We start from the raw sequence: 21,114 nt of genomic DNA on the forward strand, positions 1-21,114 counted from the left end.
AACTCATCTTGCCCGTTTTATACAAAGCAAATCTTGCTATGGTTCCAAATACTAACAACATTTTCCTCAGAGCTATAGAAGTTGTTTTCTCCGTGAGAGATTACTAGATTACTGTACATCTTTGGGCTTTAAAGTATAGTTGGGATGTCAATGACTTTATCAGCATAACCTTGATGTTATTTGCATATAACTTTGATTATTCTCCTCAGCAAGTTGAAAGGTGGCATAAAAGATATTATATTTTAGAATATAGGTTGCAGAGAAAAGGAAAGAGGTTGGTCAGAAATCATGAATGAGACATACCAGATGTACAACCCAAACAAGACAGAGAAAAGATTATTGTTATCCTAGATTACAAGTAATCAGAGGCTTCAGACAAAATCCAACTCATGACTGAAAAAAAGAAATTTTAAATTTTATCCTTGAATAAACTGCAATAAACATATCTCTGAAATAAAAATAGTTGGAACAGGAAGATGTACCTTTCCTAATTGTAAAGAAAAGCTATTTGGAAGGGAAATTTGTTCAAGACTTGATCCTACTTCTTCCTTATACAAAGATTGTGTCTTTTGTCTTACCAGTGTTAATGTCAGATGATTAAGTCACAAGTTGGACAAATGCTAACTCAGAAATGGCAGTTTTAATTTGATCCTTTCATTTATTTTTTAGAGTTTTTCTTAAAATGTTAGATTATTTTTTACCTAGCTTTTAAATGTCTCTCTTGCAACCCTACTTCTCTTGGTTTTAGAAAATTATATTAATGAGATAGAATTTTGAGACATCCATCACATGAAAAAATTAAACATGAATCTGAATCCAGATATAGGTGTTTTTAATGTGGCACATATGGATAATTAGATTGTATAAAATGTTTATTAACTTAAAACTTTTTAGATCTAAATTCTGTGAAGATAATAGCACTATTTTTCTCTGATACATTTCAGCTTTATTTATTTCCTTACATGAAGTACAATACTCTTGGAACTGAACTATAGTTAAATATTCTGTTCAATATTTTAGCCTAAACACAGGAAAACTCATCTAAAGCATTTTTTTGAAGGACTAATAGAAGAAAACTCACTAAAGAAGATAGATACATGGGGGAAAGCTCATTAACCGGAGTTTTCAGAAGACAAATATTAAAAGCAAAGAAACATTTAATTAAACATACTTTACAACTTAAAATTTTTTATGTGTGAAAAAAATCATTAAGTCCTCCTTTTTTATATTTTTGCCAACTTTTCAGGATATAAATATTATAAACAATTCTGACTGTTCCACAAGTTTATGTATTTTTAAAAATCTAAGCATACATATAAAATCTTAACACTATTTTGTCCCCCTTGATTTCAGATTCATCATTATTTAGAGAAAGTTTCTTTACTTGGAGAAGAGCAATCCAAAGACTAAAAGCAAACTATCATTTTTTAGCAAAGAAAAACAATTCTAAGATCATACAAATTGCCCTATCACATTTTTACATTAATCAATAAAATGAAGTGTTACTAACTAAAACAAAACCAAAAAAAGACAATTTTACCAGAATGTGATATGTTTACAGAGACAATTCTGATACAAGTCAAACATGGATCTAATAGATCTTGGTAAGAATCAGATGGCTAATAGTCTGTTTCATCAATGATGGCAGGAAACACTCTATCCAAGTGTGTAGCACACCTCAAGTGCAAAGAATCTTTGCTATGTACATTCAAAAAGAGATTTGCTTAAACATTTAATTCACAACAGTAGGCATTATCATAAGAACTCATGAAAGCTTAGTCTGTGACAGAGGTGAAACAAATTGAACCTAAACTGGATATTCTGGATAAGAATGTAAATAGTGAACTTCACAAAAGAGATCCACATGGGATTTTTGAATGTAATTATTTTTAAAGGGGCTTTGATTATTGGGTTTTCTTTTAGAGGGATTAAGAGAGGAACCCATACAATAAGAGTTTTTCTTCTACAAACTGAAGTTAATAATTAAAATGATTTGGCAAAACATTATAAAAAGATTCAGAATCAATAAACAATTCTAACAAAATCATATAAGTCTTAAAATGGCTTCAGAGTGCATAAATAAGTTTCAAGTCACATTCAATTAAGTATAAGGAAAGGAAGCTTTTTAAAGTATTCAGAATATCAGAGAAAAGTCAATTTGAATTGAATCCCTGTGGCTGGATTAAGGAATAGTCCAAAGAAAATCTTATATATATATATATATAAAAACTTAAGAATAGTTAATGAAGAAAAAAGAAAACTAATCTAACAAACTCAAATTCCTAACTACGCAGATTTTTCTATGAAACACATTTTCTTAATTGGATACTTAAGTGTCATTTGTCACTTGAGGAATATAGAAAATTCCAATAAAATGGGAGAAATGGCACCTAATTGTCTATTCTTCTAAACAAAGGGAATGGTAGGCCAAAGGGGATTCTCCTATTTACTTGAAGCACTAAGGTCTTTAGCACACAGAATAGCCTCATACTGACAAGTTCCAAGTTCTGCCCCCATGCCAAAACAGAATAAGAAAATCAATTTCCCTTCCTCATAACAGACACTGAAATATGTGAAGATAATTATTATGACCTCTCATTTCTAAAAGTCTCCCTTTTTAAAGGATACACATTCCAAGTTTTTCAACCAATCTTCAAATGGCTTATTTTTAAGTCTCTCCATTATAATAATATAATGCATATAAAGTGCTTTGCAAACTCTAAATACATACAAGCTGCTCTCCAAGCTCTGAGGAGATTTTGCATTTTTAGATTATACCTGAAGGCAAATTAACCAGAAAGCCAGGGATCCTTAAATTGGAAAGGTCCCAGATTTTGAAAAGGACTTTGTAATTAGCATATAACATAGAAGCCAAGGCAAGAAAGGACCAAGACAAGTAGTAACCTTCAAGAGAATTGCAAATTGTTTGTTAAAATTATTAAACCATTGATTTGGAGGTCAGTGGAATCCAAAGATGACCATCTATATAGTAGGCCTAGATCTTTGTGAAAAATGTTAATTTTAAAATTGTTTTTAAAAAACCAGAACTTTCATTTCTTCGTTGGGACTCTTTAATACAAGCCACCTCAGAAGAGAATACCTGAGAGGGCAATACTTGAGCCTTCTTAAGTAATTTGAAATCTATCCAGAATTTTGAATATAAACAAAAGCACTTTGATTGACTTGCTGGAGTTAACAAATGTTTAACTGGTGAGAAAATGTAAAGGAGTTGGTCTCTAACCAACTCTCCAGCCCAGGAAGACTAGGACATAATCACAGCTAAGCACAGCAATATATACCTACCAAATCCAGGCGGAGACTAGTGGATATATTTAGCTCAGGGGTTCTAAGGTATAGCAGAATTAAAGTCCATCAGGTGTCCACATTAAATCTAGTACCAATACGGTGAGCCCTCATGAGTGGGGAGGCCACTAGGCTGTATAAGGAGGAAGTAAATCATTCCAGTTCAGCTTCTTGCAGATAAGCAGGGGTATCAGGCCTACAAGTGGTGACTATACTTTCAACTTGAGCCAAATAGGAACACTTAGACTCAAACAAATTAAAAAAAAAAGAAGAAGATATAGTCATAATAATTAAGGGCAGATAAGGAAACATCAAGAATAAAGATGTAAAAATTGCCTATATAATTTAATTAGAAGGGGCCATCAGATAAATGAATATGGGCCATGATAGTCCCTTAAAATGTTGAGCTCGCCAACGCTGAATGTCAGCCCAAGAAGGAACTAGCAATTGAGGAGAAAGCTAGCTCCTTAAAGAATGGATAAAGGGGAGGTACCCAGAAACCATGTGGAGTTATAAGACAGAAGCAATCATGCTTAGGGGTCACCAGATCTCTGAAAGCCAAGTTTTATGGTTAGATCTGGCATGGGGTGCCTCAGGACTGTATTTCAACTTCTAAAACCACCCTGGACTGCAGAACCTATGGTGGTAATTTGGTATTTTCTTTTTCCATTTGGATGCCTTCATGGAAGCGTGAAGCCATTTCCTTCGTTCAGCTGAAAATTTTATTTCTAGTTTGTTTATTTTCAGAGAGAGGGAGGGAGAGGAGAGATTAATTTGTCTTACTCATCGATATTTAGCTACCTTTTTATTCAAAATGCTTGCCAACTAAATAAAAAAGTGAAATGATTAGTTTGAGTACTAAGTAAGATAGGAAAGGTCACTGGTTAATCAACTAAGAAGCTAAAATTCAAATATATAACAGTAATGTTTAAATTTTCTTTAGATAAATCTTCTTAAATGTACTATATTAAGCCAATGTTCAATTCCACAAATGATACAAATTTTACTGTCAATCAGATCTTAAATGTAAATCTATTTTTCATGATCCTGAGTCTTCCTTAAAGTTCCAATTTTCTTTAATATAAAAAAATCTCAGAAAGTGCTGAAACTTCACTGTGCTGAACTGTATTTTAAATTCTTTGTGAAGAATCACCAAAATGACCAAAGATGCTCACAGAGTTTGTGAGTAATGACCACAGGTGCAAGAAAAATCATAATTAGGTCAAAAAAGTGAACCATGAAATTGTATAAATCCACAGTTCTTAATAATTGTTAATCTAGGAGAAAGAAGTTAGCTTCCTGTTTTTCTAAGAAGTGTAAACTCCAATTTGAACCTTCTCCAATATAAACTATCTCATTTTAAGGGTTTCAGAATCTGCTTCCATCACTGTTTTGTCCCAATTCTTGATAAATGTTATAATTGACTTAGGGATATAAGTTCTAGGACTGCTAGGTAGTACAGTGGATAGAGTGTAGGACCTGAAAGTCAGAAAGACTCATCTTCCTGAATTCAATTCTGCCTTCAGACTCCAGCCGTGTTACCTTGGGCAAGTCATTTACTCCTTTTTGCTTCGGGTTTCTCATATGTTAAATAAGCTTCAGAAGAAATTGGCAAGCCACTCCAGCATCTTTGCCAAGAAAACTCAAAATGGGATCACTAAAAGTTAGACAGTACTGAAACAACTGAACAACCCAACAACAAAGTATCAAATTATATTTGGGGATCTTTTCATTATTTGAAAAGGAACTACATTAGTTTGGGAATTAGAATGAAGTGAAGATTGAGGTGAAAAGGTTTAAGAGTGTCCATTATTAGAGACCGAGTGCTGAACATGGACAGATTCAACATGTCCAATTACACTGCATTTCAAAATGGGGTGGGTTATCTATAAACAAAAGAGGAGAGTTATTATTACAAAAACAGAAAGTGAAGAAAAAGACAAATATTTTAGGTTTTCCATGTATGGATTATGGGGAAATTTTAAATGTTAAATTAAAACATTTTATGTAATTAAAACATTATTTATAAGTATTACTTTTTAAAAATATAATTTTTTGTTAATATTCAATTTCCCTCCATTTCAAAGCAATTGTTTTTGTGTCAAGATCAGAATACTATTAGTAAAGAAAGTAGACATTGGGTTTTATTGTGTATTTTAATGTTACTCTCCAACTGCCTCAGTTCTTCAAATTTTCATGGTACTTGTTCCCACCACCTTCTTTTATTTCACACACACACACACACACACACACACACCTCTAAAGTGATTTGATCAGCTTCCTGTTCTTTTCTCATTTCACATCACTCAGATATACTCTCTTCTGTCTAATCCCTTATATATTTCATCAAGAACAAGGTGGTTCTTCCCCTTGCCAAGGCAAACTCACTGCATTGTTACTGTTATAAAGAAATAGGGGATGCTTTACTCCTAGGGGACATAGATATGGATAGTGATGAGGAGGTTGGAGCCCTGTATCTCTGTATTCCCCCTAGGAGCTGGTGACTGGCGGAACACCAACCCCAATCACCCTTGCTAGATGTTGTAATTCCCCTTCTAGATAACAGGTGCCCAGGAAGGACCCCAATGGTCAGGTGGATGGATATCCCTTTCAGGTCCCACCTGGGGTTGGATCAATTATTAATATTGGGCTCTGATTAGCCTTGGATCACGTTGTTCATCTGACTGCAGTTTGCTCCCTCCCCAAGGGTTATGATATAATGACCATTCAGGAAGGTATTTATTAAATACTTTATCTATAATCTTAATTAGGGAAAGGATAATCAGGATACGGACTGGGGATTGGAGACCCTGTCAAGCTAATATCTATAAGCTATAATCCCTCAGGACTGGAGGCTATTGATTCAGTAAAGCTGGAGCTATTGTTCTTCACAACCCCCTCTGATTCAGCTTGGCCACTGCCAAACCAGAGAGAGTCTGCTCTGTTGGTGCAGCTGTATTGATGATTTCCTCTCAGCTTTCTTATTATCAGTTTGTGATGTGTTAGCCTTCACAGTCACAGTCTTCAGGAAGTAACCACCCTCTTCTTCTCAGACCTCCTTCCTCCCGTTCACCACCAGGGCCCAGATACCAAAATAGCTATGATGATTCAGATGCCTAAAGATCTAGGGAGATTCAGAGAGAACCAATGACCAACAGTCAGAGACCCAAAGATCAATGGTCAAAGACCAAGACCCCAAAGATCAATGGTCCAAGGCTCCTCCCAGATGGCTATTGGGGTATTTATACTCTCAGGCCAACTGATTTTGCCCCTGGCTCATGGCATCTGGGAACATTCCGATGTCTCCAACAGTCTCCCCTGTCAATCAAGGTGAGACCAACATTTCCCAGGGTTTGAACATAACAATACCATATTCAATCAATCCCATATTCTTCAGAAAATTGCCCTATTATCTCCATTCTCTCATTAATCTTTAATCTATCACTCTCTAATGGCTGCTTCCCAGTTACCTTACAAACATTCCCATGTCTCTCTCATCCTTAAAAAATTCATGTGAACCAACATCTCTATTAGTTATTATTCTCTATCTCTCCTCCCCTCTGTAACTAAACTCTTTGATAAAGGTGTCTATGTTTGATGCCTCCACTTCCTCTCCTTTCACTCAATCTTAAATCTTCTTCAGTCTGTCTTCTGACCTAAGTGGCACAGTGGATAGGACTTTTGGATAGGCTTGGAAGCAGGAAGACATGAGTCGAAATCTAGCCTCAGATACTTACTAGCTATTGGACCATGGGCAAGTAACTTAACCCCTGACTGCCTGTTTCCTCAATTGTAAAATGAAGGTAATCTACCTCAAAGTGTTTTCAGAATCAAATTAGATAATATCAGTACCTGGCCCATAGTAGATACTTAATAAATGTTTGTTTCACTGCCCTTTACCTTCATCATTTAACATAAGTTGCTCATTCCAAAGTTACCAATGTTTTCTAAATTGCCTAGCTTAAGGGTCTTTTTCAATCCTCAACCTTCTTAATCTCTGTACAGCCTTATATCTTGTCAATTATACTCTCTTCATGGATTCACTATTCTCTAGGTTTCTTATCCAGGTGATGCCTACTTGCCATATATATCTTCTAAGGCTCTTTCCTAGACCTTCTTCTCTTTTCTCTTTATGCTCTCTTAATGATCTTAATAGCACTCATGCACTCAATTGTCAACTCAATGATGATTGCCAGATTTATATCTAGACCAAACTCCTCTTCTGAGCTATAATATCAAATCAACAACTGCCCCTTGAACATTTCAAGCTTATTATCTTATAGAAACCTCAAATTCAACATATCCAAAGCAGAATTCATTGTCTTTTCCTCAAAACCTTCCCTCTTCTGAAATACCATTATGACTGTTTAAGGCACCTCCATACTCCAGGCATTCACAATCACAACTTTGGAATCATTAATTCTTCATTCTTACTAAGCCCACATAGAGCTAATTAGAGGATGAAGTTTGGTTAGAACATGGATTGACATGAAGAAGAGGAGTCTGAAATGAGACTAAGTAATTTTAATTTAATCCCAGAGACAATGAGAAGCTCCTGAAGGCTTTCTAATAGAAGAAAAACATTCCTTCTCTCCTTCTATCTCTTTCCATGAAATCAAATCTTTAACTTCCCCATGACAATTTGGCTCTCCACTACTCCTTTTTCTATTGCTCTGTCATTGTTGTTCTGATCTCAATTTATTCCCTTCTCGGTCAAGATTCTATAGTAAAGGGGCAGCTGGGTAGCTCAGTGGATTGAGAGTCAGGCCTAGAGACGGGAGGTCCTAGGTTCAAATCTGGCCTCAGACACTTCCCAACTGTGTGACCTTGGGCAAGTCACTTGACCCCCATTGCCCACCCTTACCACTCTTCCACCTATGAGTCAATACACAGAAGTTAAGGGCCTAAAAAAATAAATAAAAAATGAAAAAAAAAAAAGATTCTATAGTAAAGAAGTCCAATTCAAACTTCTTATCTACCCTGGAATGCTTTGAACCTTCATCTTATTGCTTTTCAGGTCTGGATAAATTCCAACCTTGAGTTAGTCCAACCATTGGCCTGGTATGCCTCTCTATTAATGTTGGTACACTTCACTTCAAGAAATCAGACATGAAATTCCATCTGTTCCAAAAAATGTATGTTACCTAATTTCAATAAGCCACAACTACTGGACTTTGTGATTCAATTGTTACAAGTAATCTGGGTGAGGAAACATCCTCTACCACTGCAAACATAATAATAAATAATTATAATAGTAAGCATTTTAGTCTATTAAGGTTTGCAAAGAATTTTATATATGTTATCTCATCTGGTCCTCAAAACAACCACATGAGGTCAATGTGATTATTATCTTCATTTTACAGATGAAGAAACTCAGGCTGAGAGAAATTACCTGAACCAGAATCATATAGCAAGTATGTGACTCAATTTTTAAATTCAGGTCTTCTTGACTCAAAGTCTAAGGCTAGACCTACATATGACCCCAAGGTCACCTATAAAATCAATATCAATTATTGGTGTACACCATGTTTTCTGTCTGGCAGGCATCCTTTTTTCTATATATATACTCTCTGGGTGAGCTTGACTATTCACATGAGCTAATTATCATCTCCAAGCAGATGACTCAAATTCCTCCTGTTAACTGGAATCCCACCTCACCAACTAATGGCTAGACACTCCTTATGGATGCTCTATCAGTATCTTTGATTCAACATGTACAAAGTAGAATCCACTTACTAACTTTCCCTATAAACTGACCCTTCTTTCAAACTTCCCTATTTCTCTAGCATATACTACCATCCTTCCAATTACCTAGATTTGGAACCTTGGGTGCATTTTTGCTCCCTTCATCCCCTAGATCCAAACAGTTGCTAAATCTTTCTGATCCTCCCTCTGCATTTCTCTCTAATTCTCTCAGTGTTCAAATCAGATGTTGTTGCCTACATAAAGACCTTTCTAATCTGTTTCCCCTAATCCCCTCCCCAAACCCCTACTTCCTTTCAATTACCTATCTGTATAAATTATTTAATTCCATCTTCTACCCCTCCCTCGTGGATTCATTCTTGAAGGCAAAACCTATTAAATTTTTCTATTGTTAGCATTTCACATGTAACAATAGTTAATAAATGTTTCCTGAAATAAAACACATATGAAACATCTCTATAGCATCCCCAGCAAGTGATCATCACCCTGCTTCTGCTTTTAGACTTGTAGTTAGGAGGAATCCATTACTGACAGAGGGCAGTGCATTTCACATGTATATGGTTTTTACTGTTGGGGACTTTTTCTTTTTATTGAGTTTGTTGTCTATTGTTCATTGTCCTCATAACCTTCTTTTTAGTTCTGTCCTCTACCCAGGTTCTATCAAATTTAATGCTTTATTTATATCCCAGCCTTAGAATATAGCTATAATAAATAGTTATTATATTACGCTATCCTTCTCCACCCCAACTGCAGTCTTTCCTTCTCCAAAATAAATATCTCTGGTTCCTTTGAACAATCTTTGTATATGTTATTCATGTATATCCATTCTTACAGATGACATCTAGCTTTAATGTGTTTCTAAAATGTAGCAACAAGAACTAACTGTAGATACAGTCAAAGCAGGGCATAATACATCATCAAATGAACACTCTGCTTCTACTAATGCAGCCAAAGTTCATGTTAGATTTTTATTTGGCTAATATAGTATACTAGTGATTCAAATTAAGTTTGTAGTTCCACTAACATACTTAGAACTTATATGACCTTCCCATGGGAGGTCATACTTAAACCCTAGTTCCCCTGACTCTAAAGCAAATGCTCTTTCTATTGAAATAGCCTACTTGAAGGCAGGGATTGTCTCATTTTTTTGGCTCCTCATACCCTGTACTTAGCACACTGTCTGGGTCTGAACTAGACACTGAATAAATTTATCTTGAAGGAAGGATTTGGCACCTTTTTAAAACTCACCCAAAATCAAGTTTCTAAAAAAAAAAAAATCAATGTATATCCCAAGTGCCAAATAATGAGGATTTTGAACCAACAAGATAAAAAAGACTATCAAGAGTGAAGAGATTCATATTGTGAGAAAACAAATTCCTTTTCCTCATAGCCTGTTGCCACCCTATACTTCTCCACATTTGTACAAAATTACAATCTGGGGTACTACTAATAGGAAAGAAAATTGTTCAATTAATTAGTTGTCCAAAACAATACTGAAACAAATGCAAAATGCAACATGGCAAACTTTGCATGCCAATGGATATCAAATTTGGTAAATAAAACTCTTATTCTCTAAGCACTGAACTAGTAAAATCAAGAATATGAAAAAAATAACAAAACACTTTACAGTAAGGGTTTCCATAAAAATAAAAGACTAATAGAAAGAAAGCAACAATCTCTAGGTTTAAATTTTATATATGAGTCTGTCATGGATTAGCTAGATTTTTATTGCTTCATGTAATTTCCGAATTAAAAGTGACTTCATTGTAAGTCGGGTTTTTTTAAGTGATACATTACATCATAAATTATTCCTTAATTCTTTACAGCTTTGACTTGCACAGGTTGCCGCTTTATCTGAAACTGTGGGAAGTGTGCAGAGCAGTTAAACCCCCAGGAGCAGAGGGAAGCCACCAGTGGACACCAGAAGATAAATAGCACAATGAACTGGCATGATTACAGGCCATTCTTTAATAGAACTTTGATTTGTTATCAGGGTTTCAGTGGAAAACACACACACTGGAGGACAGCAACAGAGGAAACTAGAGGCTTCTGGGTCCAAATGATTCCATCGGCCATGCTTGCTTATTGAGTCACTCACCTCATAACCCTTTTCCAGGAGGAATTCGGCCAAATATGAGCCATCCTGGGAAGAGAAAGAGATGGGAAAAATGTTAGATGCATAATGGTAAGCATGACCACTTGCAAAAGACCAAGTATTTGTTTAAAGCACTTTATTTTAAGATTTTTTTTTTATTTTAAACACTTAACTTCTGTGTATTGACTTATAGGTGGAAGAGTGGTAAGGGTAGGCAATGGGGGTCAAGGGGCTTGCCCAGGGTCACACAGCTGGGAAGTGTCTGAGGCCAGATTTGAACCTAGGACCTCCCGTCTCTAGGACTGGCTCTCAATCCACTGAGCTACCCAGATGCCCCCTTAAAGCACTTTTTAACTCTAACCCTTAATTAAATTAAAATATGAAAGCCTTCTCCATCTATTGTTCACTAGGAGGAAAATGAATCCTGTCTTTGGACTTAAAAGGTTAAGATGGATCACACAAATGTGATACTCATATATGATGATGGGCACTTCAATGGCATTAATGCTAAGCAGCTAAAGTACAGAAAAAAGTAAATGCAACAGATAGGAAGGAGTCAGACAAGAATAGTAATTCATAACTCTTTTTCTAACATTTCAAGCTATTTACAAGCACTGGTATTAAAAAATGAACATGTATTAAACACTTACTATATCGGATCATTAGGTCCCTAACTCTAGAGAAGGAGAAACGCCTCTGAGGTCATTTACTGCTACCTTGGTCAATGTCACTTAGATGCTGAGCAAATCTGAGCTATTCTGACTCCAGGTAGTTAGTGTTTTTGCCACTCTACCACACTGCTATATTGAAAAATGGGGATACCAGGATTAAATGTCAAACCCTTGTCCTATGTTCTACTAGGAGGGACGCCACCTGAACACAGATTAGTAGATTAGAAGGACACAGGCAAAGGAATAAGGTAAATGACAAGGTCTGGGATATTTTTAAAGAGGAGGAAAACATTAGTGGTGAGGAAAAGACTGAAAAGACAAGTTAGCACTGAAGGGGAGTCTTGAAGGAAGAGGATCCAGAAAGGTAGAGATAAGAAGAGAATTTGTTTTAGGCATGGAAAATGGCCTGAATAAATGTTTACAGATAGGGGATAGTAAATTAAATTCAAGGAACAGATAGTAAACCAATCTGGCCAGAATATAAATGAATAAAGGGAAATAACACAACATAAAGCTGGAAAGGTAAACTGAGGACAGATTGGACAGGACTTTAAATGTCAAGCTAAGAAATCTAGCACATTAGCTCTCAATATATGGGTCTCATTTCCAAAGAAAAGTATAATGTTATTGCGGGAGGTATATCTCATTAAATATAAAAGGCATTTATTAAGCACTCACTATGTGTAAAGCACTGAAGATATAAATTAAAAGAAGGAGCTTCCTGACCACAAGGGTCTTAATGGGAGACCTTCTACAGACTGAATAAATAATGTTTCATACATATACATATTGCTATTTTTCAAATATATGCAGATGGGAGAGCAAATGAAAAACAAATTCATTTGAAAGCATTACTAAATTCACATTAGCTATCTATCATATTTTAATTAAGTTATGCTGAAAGCAATTCTATCAAGTTCAAGTATGAAAATTTCTTGAAACAACAGGATCCTCTAACTTAAAAAAGGCTACAGACCACTGCTTTGGATAATAACAGGCCAATGCAGTTTTCTAAGCATGATAGTAAAATTCTAAGGCTTATATATTTTAAAAGATTACTTGGTTTGATTTTGTGTTTTTTTCCCAATAAGTCTTCTCTCCCTTATTCCCTACACTACCCCTAAATATGAACAAAGGGAAAACAAAGCCATTGTTATAATCATATACAGTGAAACAAAACAAATTTCATCTTTGGATATGTTTCCGCTACCCCCAAAACAAATACACACACACACACACACACACACACACACACACACACACACACACACACACATTCTCAACTTTGAATCCTTCACTTCTCTGTCAAGAAGTGTGTAACATGTTTTATCACTTGTTGATAGATCCTGGAATTGTTAGACTGACAATCACCTTCAGAATTCAGAAAGATTAATTTGGAAACAATATAAAGAGTAGATAATAGAAATAAAAGAGGCAAGATGTCTGGTTTGGCAGCTATTACAATAAACCAGATAAGAAGAGAAGACAGTACTAATATAAGTAGAGGAGAAGAGGAGAGATGCCAAGAAGCAAATAACAAATAGAATAGGTTAGAAAAGGGAAAGCTTGGGAAGAGGGAAATCAATTTTGAGGCTATTATAATTGCCCAGTTAAGAGTAATGATAGCAAAATTTCTTTTAAAAATCCTCCTAAATTCTACCTAATTTACTTGTTCTGTGCCATACCAATCAAAATACCAAATAATTATTTTATAGAACTAGAAAAAATCACAAAATTCATCTGGAAGAACAAAAGGTCAAGAATATCAAGGGAAATAATGGAAAAAAAAATTGAAGGCAGTACCAGATCTCAAAATGTACTAGAAAGCAGCCATCATCAAAATAGTCTGGCATTGGCTAAGAAATTAAATAGTAGATCTATGGAGTAAATTAGAAACTGTTATAAAAATAAATAATAGTTGGGACTCTTCTTGATACTGTTATGCTCCTAGGGATATTGGTTAGGGAAGCTGTGCCCTTTATATTCCCCTAGGTAGCTGGTGGCTGGGAACACCCACCCAGTCACCTTAGTTTGATGTTATAAGTCCCTTTCTAAATATAACAGTGCCCAGGCAGGACCCTCAATGGGGAGGTAGATGGGTAACCCTTTCAGGTCCCACTTGGGGTTGGATTAATTAATATTATTGGGCTCTATTAGCCTTGGATAATGTTTTCATCTGACTGCTTTGCTCCCTCCCCAAGGGCTGTGATGTATTGACCACTCAGGAAGGTACTTAAATAAACTTTATCTATAGATGTTAAAAAGGGAAAGGAATAATCAGGAACAGATTGGGGATAGAAGACCCTGTCACTATAGCTATGATCAATAATCCCTCAGGACTGTAGGCTGTTGTTTCAGTTAGCTGGAGCTTGTGGTTTCCCACTTCTCTGGTTCAGCTTGGCCACTGCCAAACCAGGGAGGGCAAACTGCTCAGTTGGTATAGATATTATGATTTCTCTCAGCTTCCCTGTTCTCAGTTTGTGATGTCAGCCTACACAGCCTTTAGGAAGAAATCCCTTAGGAAATCCACCCTCTTCTTCTTATACTTCCCTTCCTCCTTTAACCTCCAGGAACCAGATACCTAATAGCTAATAATGATTCAAATGCCTAAAGCTCTAGGGAGATTCAGAGAGGATCAATGGTCAAAGCTCAAAGACCAAAGACCTGAGCCTCCAGGACCAAAGACCCAAGACCTCTCCCAGATGGGTCTGAGGGATCTTTCTCCCCCTAAGCCAACCAACTTTTCCCTCTCCTAACTGCCTCTGCAATTGTCTTCCCCTGTCAATCAAGGTGAGACAAACCAACTCTCAGAGCTTGAATATAACAAAACGCAATATTCAGGGGTACATGACCTTAGAAACCTAGAGTATGATAAACCTAAAGGATAACAAAAACTGCTAGGAAGTTGGAAAACAGTATGGCAGAAACTAGCTATAGACCAATATCTCACACTCCATATCAAGATAAGATCAAAATGGATGTATGATTTAGTTATAAAGAATAATACCATAATCAAATTAGGGGAACATAGAATAGTTTACCTGGCAGATCTTTGGAGAAGGGAAAAATTTATGACCAAACAAGAGATAGAATATTACAGGATATAAAATGAATAATTTTGATTATGTTAAATTAAAAAGCTTTTGTACAAACAAAACTAATTAAACAAGATTAGAAGAGAAACAGAAAACTGGGGAAAAGAAATTTTATAATTACATTTCTCTAATAAAGGTTTAATTTCTCAAATTTATAGAGAATTAAGCCAAATTTATAAGAATACAAGCCATTCTCCAATTGACAAATGGTTAAAGGATATAAACAAGCAATTTTCAGATGAATAAATCAAAGCTATTAATAATTATTTATGAAAAAAGGGGGCAGCTAGGTGGTTCAGTATATTGTGAGCCAAGCCTAGAGACAGGAGGTCGTGGGTTTAAATCTGGCCTCAGACACTTCCTAGTTGTGTGATCCTAGGCAAGTTACTTAATCCCCATTGCCTAACCCTTACCACTCTTCTGCCTTGGAACTAATACATAGTGTTGATTCTAAGATGGAAGATAATTGTTTAAAAAAAATAATAATCATATGAAAAAGTGTTCTAAGTCACTCTTGAGTAAAGAAATGAAAATTAAAACAATGCTAAGGTACCATCTTACACCTAGCAGACTGGCCAATATAGCAGTAAAGGAAAAGTAATAAATGTTGGAAGAAATGTGGCAAAACTGGGACACTGATGCATTGTTGGCGGAGTTATGAATTGATCCAACCATACTGGAGGGCAATTTGGAATATGCCCAAAGTGTTATAAAACTGTGTATACCTTCTGATCCGGTAAAACCACTACTGGGTATGTATCACAAAGAGATAATTAAAACAGATAAAGGACCTATTTATACAAAAATATTTATAGTAGCTCTTTTTGCAATGGCAAAGAATTAGAAATTAGGGGGATGTCCATCAGTTGGGGAATGGCTGAACATATTATGGTACATGTTGTTGATGAAATACTATTGTGCTATAAGAAATGATAAGCAAGATGACTTCAGAAGAAGCTGGAAAGATCTGCAAGAACTAATGAAGAGGAAAATAAGCAGAACTGGGAGAACATTGTACACAGTAATGGCAATATTGTACAAAGATTATCTATGAAAACATGGCTACTCTCAGCTATGCAATGATCTAGCATAATTCTGAAAGACTTGATGGAGAATGGCTTCCACCTCTAGAGAAAGAACTGTTAGAGTTCTCTTTCCTATCAGTGTATTTATGGTTTGACTTTGGGGATTTGGTTTTATAAGAGTGTGCTCTTACAACACTGACTAATCTTTAAGTGCCTTTTAGATGACAATAAAAAAACAAAATTAAAAAATCCTCCTAAAAGTCAATTTTAAATTTTAAAATAAAATAAAAATGTTTATATAAAGTAGTGCATATGTTTAAAAGTTGTAAGGTCAAACAAATGAAGAAAAGGGGTCAAAAGTCAGGAAATAGGAAATCACTAGTGTCAATGACTTCAATACTATAAAAAAGTTTTATATACCCTCCCTCAGAAAATGAAGTAATTTGACATTCCTGAATCAATTCCTATAACTGTTCTTCAGCTTTTAGCAGTTTCCCTTTCTTTGTATATACCCCCAAGTTTTAGGAAAACACAAAAGTGAGAGACTCTTAACCAGAATCTTAAACTAGAAATAAGTAAATTGCTTAAAACCAAGAAAGAAACAGCGATGGAGGGGGGAAAGAAGATGCTAGTATTTTCCTGGGATTCTTCAGTTTCAAAAAAGCTTAAAACACACCTCTGACCCTCAAAAATTCTGACAAAATATTCCAAAGAAAGAATGTATTGCAGTCACTTTGCTTAAAGCTGGAATTTGAGATGCACTAGGAGCCTTGAAAATGACAGGGGTGGCAGAAGAGGCTTTATTACATCAATGAAGGAGTCCTACATAAATCCAAGCAAAATAACAAGGCATGTTATACAAGGGACACAGTTTGTGGTTATTTAAAACTCTACCAGATTTTCTTCTGACTCTGTGACATAAATATTCTCTTTTATAGACTAGTGTGGCAAAGAAGAGTTTTCCTTCCACTCATATGATATATGCACTATCACATGCTTTTTACAAGCCCAGAATTCAGCAGAAATCAAATTATAATGCCGGCTGATTTAGACCATGACAAGTCAGGTCTGCCCGTGCCACCAGCGGAAATGTTAGAATAATCAGTGGTTCCATAAATCTAAGAATAAGAAAAAGGCTTAGTAGAAAAGTGTTCACAGTTTTTTAAAAAAACACAGTAGAAAAAGCCTGGAAAGGATATTTTTAAATTCTTTTTTAAAGCAGGTAACCTTGAATTTCTATGCATTTTATAATGCTCTTGGGATAAAAAGTAAAAATGCTCTGTTTTACCATAGTTGCATAACCTGTTTAAAAAAAAAAAAAACAGAGGTGAAAGTGCTAATGCTGCAGAGAAAAGAGTGAAGTGGGGGAAAGCAGTGATTATTTAGAGAGTTGATGTGAAACAGACGTGACCAGGATTGAACCCTGTCAATAAGGTCTTGTTCTTCTCACCCAACCCATTTCTCAAACTTTCCAACCACAGTGGAACATTCTGAACCAGCAGTGGCATTCACTTCCTCGGGACTTCCTTTCCAGGTCTATCAAGTGATAGGGGCACAAGCTTCACAATGAGTGGGAAACAGGCAGCAAGTGGGAATGCTACTGATTTCTGGCTCTAACACAGCAAAACTGATTGACTGTCTGGTAATCGTCGCACACAAAACAGATTGATGTGACCCAGCACATAGATAAAGTATCATGGCAAGTCAAAAGTTTTGCAAAACAAGTGTTGTTGTTTTTTCCTGCTTTTTTCAGGGCAGTAGCTGTCAGTGATTCAAATGTCATGGAAGTTTAGAACCTATAATCAACATTAAACTCTGGCAATCTAATGCCTAGTGAGACTCAGGGGCTATGTACCAACCATGGCTCAAATCACATCCTCTCATTTCTCCCCCTTCTCCTAAGCCAAAGTATCAAAAATCTTCAAACTTTAAAAAAAATGCAAGAATATATAGACTTACTTTTCATACGCATCTATTAGTTCAGTATCCTTTAAAGAATGTGTTAGAGATTTAATCATAATGCTCATGTTATATCTGCTTCACCATAAACACATAGAGAGAACCCAGATGAGAAGAAATACATGTAAAGGTTCCATGTTTGCTGGGACTTCTATGTGCCCTACTTTTTGCTAAACTTTGGCATCGTCTGGTAGCTGATTGTTTCAGAGGATGTCTGTTCTTCCAAGGTGATAAACCCCTAAGATCTTTTCCTATAAGCCAAATGAAAAAAATGCGTATGCAACTAAGTCTAATAAGTCTAAGTTACTTTAAAGATTAAAAAAAATTCAAGAAAGTTTTAAGTAAGTGTCTTGACTCTGAAAACAGTATACTCACAATGTCATTCTTCATCACTTTTTGTACCATTTTGCGCAAAGCAATCTTTTGCTGTCTTGCCATATATATATATATATATGACTCACATAGCAACAGGGAATGCAGAAAAAAGAACATCAGAGTCAATCTGTCCATCCGTCAGTGTCATTCTATTTTTTGGCAATACCTACCAGAGGGTGCTCCACATGGTGTGGATAACTAAAATGAATCCTCAGAATATTTGGTTTCATAATCAATCCTTGAGAATTTCATGTCATTAATGAAGTAGAGAACTTAACTTTAAAACATCTAAACTCCCTTCCATTGTCTTATGCCAGGGAAAATTATTTCAATGTATAACTGGGAGTGAAGATCCATATAAGAAGCTCTTACCCTTTTTTTTTTTTTAGTATCATACACCTTTGGCAGTCTTATGAAGTCTTAAGAATCCCTCCTCAGAATAATATTATTGAGGTGGCAGCTGGGTAGCTCAGTGGATTGAGAGCCAGACCTAGAGACAGGAGGTCCTAGGTTCAAATATGGCCTCAGACACTTCCCAGCTGTGTGACCTGGGCAAATCACTTGACCCCCATTGCCTACCCTTACCTCTCTTCTGCCTTGGACCCAATACACAGTATTGACTCCAAGACGGAAGGTAAGGGTTTAAAAAAAAAAAAGAATAATATTATTGAATTTACAAAATAAATTGCAAAGAATTTACAAAGGAAAGCAATTATATTAAAATGAAAATGTAATTTCTACCCATACAAATAGGGGATGTTTTATGAGTCTCTAGAGGCCAGGTTAAGAACTCCTGATCTATACACTGATTTTGCCTATATCTAAGAAAGCTTCCAGAAAAAGAAGAAAAGCAGAAGAAGTGTTAACTGATACTCACTTATCAAGTTAGAGTTAGAGATGAGACTAACCTGCTTACAGCTAATCTTGCCTCTTAAAAATGTTTATGATTTTAGTAGACATTTAAATTAAATTTTAGAATAAGAACAGTCTAGGTACTTCTTTCTACCCCACATTTAAGGAAGGGTGAGTAATGAGCAGTAAGATCCCACCTGTGTCCTTAGGATCTCAGTAGATTGAAGGAAGAGCCCCTTTACAAATACTTGCTGGCCTCTCTTCCACTGCCACAAGCCCCAATATTCCTTAATCACCAAAAGTACTGGCTTCTTGTCAATCAACTAGAATTTATTAAGCATCTATTAAGGACCAGACACTGCACTATAGCAATATGGATACAAAGAAAAGTCTGATCTCAAGGGCCTCTTAGGCTAATGGGGAAGCTCCCAGTTCTGTCACCAACTTCCTATGCATCAGACTGTGATGAGATAGCAGTTTGTGGCCTTGGTAATCACTCTAGTAGGTGTATTAGGAAACTTTGTTCTTTGAGCATTTCTGAAAGACTGTGTATACAGAGAAAGGAGCAGTAATTGTTGATGTCAGCTGTATGGATTAGAGGAAGTGATCTCATATCAACTCTACTATATCTAAACTGAGAGTGATTCAGTGAGTATGCCTAGATTAGATTAGTATGCCTTAAGATTAGATCACAGCCCCCCCCCCCCCCCCAAAAAAAAAATAAACATATATGTGTGTGTGTGTGTGTGTGTGTGTGTCACAGCTATGAGGGTATCTTTTGGTGAAGACAACTAAGAGATTCCAGTTTCTTCTCAGAGTAAACCTTGATTTACAGAGGATGAGAAAAGTAAGGATTAAAGTAGCACATGGAGTTAGACTTTGACAAAATAAGACAGCTAGGTGGTTTGAGGATAGAATGCTACGCCTGGAGTCCAGAAGAGCTGAGTTCAAATTTGGTCTGAGATACTCAACAGCTATGTGATCCTTAGGTAAGTCATTAATCTCTGTTTGCCTCAGTGTCCTCATCTATAAAATAGAGATAATAATAGCACCTACCTCCCAGGGTTGTTGTAGGGACCAATGAGTTAAATTGTAAAGCACTTGGCACATAACAGGTGCTTAATAAATGCTAACTACTATTATTAATGTTACCTATTAAATTGTACATCCAGTATTCAGTGAGTCAGAGTGAGTACTAGATCCTAATACCAACTTTTAACAGAGTAAGGCCAATGATGAAAAACTCTGATAAATACTATGTCTGACTGACACTGTCCTGAGGTCCCAATAAGTCTCTGCACAAGTCAAAGAGAAGACATTGGAAGGAGAAAAGGAAATAGGATCAAACACAATCAGGGGGTTCATTTGAGTTTTTAAAAGTCTTAGTATATCAAACATAGAAGCAAGAGCAATTCACAACCATTCTCAGGACCTTATTTATAAAACAAGGGATTAGACAAGGGGTTCTTAACTGTGTGAAGGGTTAAATTTTGGGGGGTAGGAGTTTTATCAAAAAGCAGTGCAGGGGGAAGCTGGGTGGCTCAGTGAATTGAGAGCCAGGCCTAGAGACAGGAGGTCCTAGATTCAAATCTGACATTAGACACTTCCCAGCTGTGTGACCCTGAGCAAGTCACTTGACCCCCATTGCCTACCCTTACCACTCTTCTGTCTTGGACCCAATACACAGTTTTGACCCCAAGATGGAAGGTAAGGGTTTAAAAAAAAAAAAAAGCCAGTGTGCAGTTTATTAAATGCAAAACACTTAGTTTATTATTAGGAAATATGGATAGGAAATAGGAAGGAAGAAAGTGAAAAAAATCTTATAATAGATTATAACTTTACTCAAGATCCCAATCCTAACTAAATTTTTCTAGAAAACCCTACATTTTTTTGCATCAGAGGGCAGTATCTTCTGCTAGGCCAAAGCCCTCACCTATTCTCACTACTCTATCTATCTGATACTATAACCACTATCTATCTACCTTATCTACTCAAGTTAATCAATAATCAATAAGGTTATTAAGGCCTTAATTCAG

The 21,114-nt window shown here is 35.9% G+C and overlaps 1 protein-coding gene across 1 annotated transcript in view; it reads right to left on the reverse strand.

Annotated features, from left to right (window-relative positions):
• GMDS (GDP-mannose 4,6-dehydratase) overlaps window positions 1-21,114 on the reverse strand; it is an 847,788-nt gene that overhangs the window by 671,405 nt on the left and 155,269 nt on the right. Inside the window, exon 2 of the mRNA XM_044668245.1 lies at window positions 11,105-11,149. Within this exon, the coding sequence (XP_044524180.1) occupies window positions 11,105-11,149 (45 nt within the window). The remainder of the gene's footprint in view (window positions 1-11,104; window positions 11,150-21,114) is intronic.

Source organism: Gracilinanus agilis, chromosome 1 (assembly GCF_016433145.1).
Source record: "Gracilinanus agilis isolate LMUSP501 chromosome 1, AgileGrace, whole genome shotgun sequence".
Classification (NCBI taxonomy): Eukaryota; Metazoa; Chordata; class Mammalia; order Didelphimorphia; family Didelphidae; genus Gracilinanus; species Gracilinanus agilis.